The sequence below is a fragment of the Zingiber officinale genome, chromosome 1B (assembly GCF_018446385.1).
Source record: "Zingiber officinale cultivar Zhangliang chromosome 1B, Zo_v1.1, whole genome shotgun sequence".
Classification (NCBI taxonomy): Eukaryota; Viridiplantae; Streptophyta; class Magnoliopsida; order Zingiberales; family Zingiberaceae; genus Zingiber; species Zingiber officinale.
The window spans coordinates 50,320,798-50,325,510 of NC_055986.1; the positions used below are offsets into that span (position 1 = coordinate 50,320,798).

At 44.6% G+C, this 4,713-nt stretch overlaps 1 protein-coding gene across 1 annotated transcript; it reads right to left on the reverse strand.

Moving 5' to 3' along the window:
* Positions 1-494: 494 nt before the first annotated feature.
* On the reverse strand, positions 495-1,926 carry LOC122056353. Its single transcript, XM_042618276.1, has one exon. It carries the CDS (start codon positions 1,871-1,873, stop codon positions 683-685), a length of 1,191 nt encoding a protein of 396 aa, XP_042474210.1. The 5' UTR covers positions 1,874-1,926; the 3' UTR covers positions 495-682.
* Between the last annotated feature and the right edge of the window lie 2,787 nt (positions 1,927-4,713).

Sequence of the window (4,713 nt, forward strand, 5' to 3'; positions counted from 1 at the left end):
ATCAGCACCATAATAATTGTTTCATGTAATCATGAGAGAGAGATATGAGAATTTAATTTTAATTAAAGAAGAAAGAGAGAAAAATTATTTATTTTTATTTAAGAGAAAAGAGAGAAAAGTTACGTCATATAAATAAAGAAATTTAAAAATTATATATATATATATATACTCAAATTACGCACTAAATATTTATTGTTTCCCAAATTAGTCTTTTTCCCTTTCTAAATCAGCAGAATTTAGGTATTCAAAAACATTAAAAAAAAAAAGTAAAATGTTTTTGTAAAATTAGAAAATATGAAATGTGGGCTGATTTAAAAAACTAAAAGCTAGTTATGTAATACTTATTTTATCCTTAAAATCATTATTCATCCTAATTAATAAACGTTTAAAAGTACATTTGTTCTCTCTTTTAAAAATAAGTACATATTTTCTCACTTATAAAAACTCAGGTATCTCTATCAAAGTTTTTATGCACATATAATAATATTATGCATACTATTTTATCGGAAAATGTAGATTTTTTTTTAAATAACAAATACACTACACCCTTACCTATCACATTAACTACCACCATCATGCATATTTACCACGAAAAACGACATGTTTTAGCCATAAACACACACAAAAATAAAATAAAATAGAAATAATGAAGAAAATAACTGGCACTCTATCCGTTATTGGGTCAGGCGGTTTGTGGGGGTCTTGCAGCCGTTACGGTGGACTCGGCCGGTTTAAGCGCCGCACCCGTGACCGCTTGATACGGTGGCAACATCAGCGTGCAGTAAACCAACTGCCCTGCGCTATCGTAGGCCAGATTTCCACATGCGACGTACGCCTCCACCCCCGTCGTCGCCCCTCCTCCGGCGGCATTCACCGTCATCCTAGCTGGAGCGGGGTAGAACCCTGGGTACATCCCCGGCGTGCACTGCAGTAGGTACCTCGTTGGATCCATGCCGGGGGACAACGATGGAAATCTCCCGGTCGTCTCTGGCCACTGCGGCGGCAATGGGAGTTGGAAGTCGGAGGGATGAACCAAAGGCACAGTGTCTTGGTTTTTGTTGAGCAGGTTGAGAGGGGGGAGGTTGTTGGGGTACACGAGGCGTTCAATGTCCGCCGCCGTGACCACTGCTTGCGCGGTGGCAACTGGTTCAGCGCTTACCTTGATCTGGAGGCTTGGTTCGTCCTTAATCAGATCTGACATGGCCGGCGCCTCGGTGGGATGGTCTTCGAGCACGATACTAGGCTGTTGTGGATCTACGGCGACCTTCACGGCGGGGGGAGGGACGAAGTCTTCATCGAAGCCAAAGAGAAAGTCGGGGCTAGGCGAGGGCTGCGTCGAGGGAGGACGGACGGGGACGGCAGGGAAGGCGTCTAGCAAGGCGGCGGAAGGGAGCGGAGGAGGCGGCCCGACAGGGAACAGGAAGAGGCGAAGACGGGCAGAAACCCTAGGCAAGGTGGAAGATGCATCGCGGAGGAGGCGATCGTGCTCGATCATCATGTGCTCAAGGTCATCGTCGTCGGTAACGGAGACGAGGGCGTCGAGGTCCTCGCCGGGGAGCTGGTACTTGATGCAGACGGGGTTGGGTGCTGCGGGAGCCACGACGGCCAGCTTGGCAAGGAGGACGGAGAGGCGGGCGGACCGATCGAGAGCCAGGATCTTGGTTTCTCCGCTAACGTAGGCGAGGCGGGTGTTGTCGTGGGGGCGGGGCTGGATGCGGCCGCCGTAGCTAACCATTAGCTTGACGCGGCTCCCAGTGCCGGGCGACGTGGCCGGGGACGGCGGCGGAGCATCGTCGGAGGGGTCTGCAACGACGACGACATCGTCGATCGCGGAGCAACGGGCGGAATCGGCGCCAGTAGCATCCATCACCATTAATTCCACCACTTCTCGTCTACCCGGCCGTTCCAGTACGCTTTGCTTTTTGCTAATATATATGTAAAATTGGAGGATGAGCTGTTGATGATTGGCTGGGTTTACATCTGGGTAATTCTGGCACAGCGGCCCGATCAAATTTGGGGCGGAAGCGCCAAGCTGACGCGTGGCACGCGATGCGGATACGCGCGAGTCCCTTTCCTTCTCGACTAAGTTCAGTCAGCCCAAGTAGTAATTTTATATTAATTCCGTGCTTTCATTCCTTAATTTAACTATATATTAATTTATTTTCTTTTGAAACATTTAATTTTAATTATATTTTAAAAATAGGAGATTGACGTGGAATTACGGTGGCATTGACATCCAACGTGGCGGCCCACCGCAGTTAATAGGGGCGCTTAGCGCGTACAGCGGGTTGTTGGGTGTGAGATTAGAAATAAATAAAATGGTAGTTGCCAAATTTTGCCATTTACCGTGGGAATATAATTAAATACGTGACGGCTGGCTTATGTTCATCGCCGGCTGTTGCTACAGTCAACTCTTTAAATGAATTTCACAAATGAATAAAAAAAAAGTAAATGGAGGAGTAATAATTAGAGGGCCTGTAAGAGTTAATGCAAGGATTAGTGCGGGTCAAAAGGGAGCATGCGGTGGCCGTGCAGTGTGTGACTGGTTTCTTCACCTGGGCGTTAGCCCCCGAGCCCTGAAGATGGCATTGGCATTGCGTTTAGTAGTATTTTAGTGAGGGAGGAGAGATTGAGGAAAGGACGATGGATGGGAATGGGTAGGAGGGGAAGCAATTAATATTGGGATGCGACAAGAGATGCTGTAAAACTGTGGGTGGAAAATTGTGGGACTGTGGGAGTGATCCGTGCGTAGGAAAGGAAGACCGTGAGCAGAGTCGCATGTTCGCTGTTTCTCGCCTTTGGTCGGTTTGTTTGTTGGCGTCGGACTTTTGTTGACTCCAAATTGGCGTCTAGCAATGGAGCGAACTGACCCAGCTTTCTCTCTCGAGACTAGAATTCAACCTGCATGGTGAGATTTGGAAATGAAAGGCACACCTACATTTTCAAAAAAAAATATAATAATATGCTAAGAAAAAAATTTTAAAGAAAAATTCAAGAATAAACACATAAAATGATAGGATACAATAAAGTATAATAATGAATCATGAATTTATATATCGAACTTTTTCTTAAAATGTTTCCTTATATATCATTGCTCTTTCCAAAATTTCAAAGGCCACACCGTATTTTGAATTTATATATCCCCTTTAACCAACTTATATCATTAGGTTTGTTTCACTCAAATCATACTACGAAATTAATCGATTAAAAGAAATATTAGTTAAATGAAGAATGATTCTAATTACCGGAATGTAATTCTAATCAACTTGTTACCTTTGACATAAAACCAAAACGTCTAAAATCATCGAACACATTTTGGTACGAATAATAAAAATTGAATAAAATTATATAGTTTCTTATATCTCTATGAAAAAAAATAATAATCCTAGTTAACCTCATTGATTATCTCTGAAGTAACCGATCCAATCCTACAGAAGGTTCTCACCGACCACTAGTATAAATCGGGAAGCGCACACGGCGGACAACTCAGAAGCCCAGTTTTCTTTGATTGCGCTCCCCATTTGAAGGAAAAATTTCAGCAAATACGCTGATACGGGTTACGTTAGATGGGCCGAGCAAGTGAAGGAGGAATTTAAGTCTAGAAAGATAAGAGAGATATATCGCCAGTCGAATAAAGGTCGAGTGAACATCACTATGTCCATGTATGCTCGGCCGGACAAAGTCCGCCTGAGCATAAAGACATTTAGTCTTATATGTAAAATTCAACATATAACTAGCCGACCGCAAGCCGAGAGATCGCCCACATGCTCATATATGCTCCGCCGGGTGAAGTCCGCCTGAGTATAAAGACATTTAGCATTATATATAATTCTCAACATATCACCGGGCGACCGCAGACCGAGAGAAAGCTCACATGCTCATATATGCTCGGCCGGGCAAAGTCCGTCCGAATATAAAGGCATTTAGCCGTATATAAGATTCTCAGTATATAACCGGTCGACCGCAGGCCAAACGAGTATCCACGTGCTCATATAGACTCAGCCAGGCAAAGCCCGCTTGAGCATAAAGACATGGGCTTTATGTATAACTTTCAACATATAATCGGCCGATCGCAGGCTGAGAGAGCGCCCACGTGTGGTCGGGCAAAGCCTACCCGAGCATAAAGACATTTAGCCTTATATATAATTCTCAGCATATAATCGGTCGATTGCAGGCCGAGTGAGCATCCCAGCGCTCATATATGCTCGACCGGGTGAAACACGCTCGAGTATAAAGATATTTAGCCTTATATATAATTCTTAGCATATAACCGGTCGATCGCAGATCGAGTGAGCGCCCCAGCACTCATATATACTCGACCGGGTGAAGCCCGCCCGAGCGTAAAATCATATTTAACCTTATGAATAATTCTCAGCATATAACCGGCCGATCGCAGGCTAAGAGAGCACCCACGTGCTCATATATGCTTGGCCGAGTGAAGCCTGCCCGAGCATAAAGGCATTTAGCCTTATATAAAATTCTCAACATATCACCGGCCGACCGTAGGCCGAGAGAGCGCTCATGTGCTCATATATGCTCGGTTGGGCAAAGTCTGCCCAAGCATAAAGACATTTAGCCTTATATAAGATTCTCAGCACATAATCGGTCGACCGTAGGCTGAGCGAGTACCCACATGCTCATATATGCTCGACCAGGCAGAGTCTGCCCGAGCATAAAAATATATTTAACAGAAGGTAGTCTTAACAGTATATA

What these genes read in the sequence shown, in the direction of transcription:
- LOC122056353 (XM_042618276.1), bottom strand. Translation starts at nt 1,873, where the DNA reads ATGGTGATGGATGCTACTGGCGCCGATTCCGCCCGTTGCTCCGCGATC.